This window comes from Penaeus monodon, chromosome 34, assembly GCF_015228065.2.
Source record: "Penaeus monodon isolate SGIC_2016 chromosome 34, NSTDA_Pmon_1, whole genome shotgun sequence".
Classification (NCBI taxonomy): Eukaryota; Metazoa; Arthropoda; class Malacostraca; order Decapoda; family Penaeidae; genus Penaeus; species Penaeus monodon.
In genome coordinates, this window is record NC_051419.1 from 20,906,102 (window position 1) to 20,906,642 (window position 541).

Below are 541 nucleotides of genomic sequence, written 5' to 3' on the forward strand. Positions count from 1 at the left end.
ACAATTTCTGTCCAAGTTTTTTTTCTCTTAAACTCGAATCGTTTCAACGTCGAAAGAGTCGGTTTCTCCTTCACTTCGAACCGCCTTCGCTAGAATCCACGTGCCGTGGGGACCATGTATTGTAGAATGCTATAGAATAATTTAGGATATGATGGAGAATTGCTAAGTAACGTAGAGTGCTGTAGAATGTAGAACGTTGCCGGTTTACATATAAACTTACAGTATGTAGAATAATGAATACTATTGTATATTATTAAATGTAATGTAGAAAGCTACAGATGAAACTGGAGTACAACAAAGGGAGAACAAGAGAACCAAAAATAAATACAGGGGATTTACGGTTCTTCTTAAATTCCTATGGCACGCAGAACCGATTGATTTCTGATTGCACGCAGGGATGACATAACTATATTTCTTGCAGTGAGTGGCAGTGAAGCGTGCCAGTATCACAACCTCGAGGAATGTTACAAGAAGGTCGGTCTGGTAGCTGACAACAGATCTGTGGTGAAGTGTCGCTATAGAGAGGTTAGTTGAATAATTC

At 39.4% G+C, this 541-nt stretch overlaps 1 protein-coding gene across 1 annotated transcript in view; it reads left to right on the plus strand.

Moving 5' to 3' along the window:
- Positions 1 to 541, plus strand: part of LOC119594645 (YTH domain-containing protein 1-like) — a gene marked incomplete in the record, with an annotated part of 23,474 nt that overhangs the window by 21,851 nt on the left and 1,082 nt on the right. Inside the window, 1 exon segment of the mRNA XM_037943692.1 lies at positions 422 to 525. Coding sequence (XP_037799620.1) covers positions 422 to 525 — 104 coding nt within the window.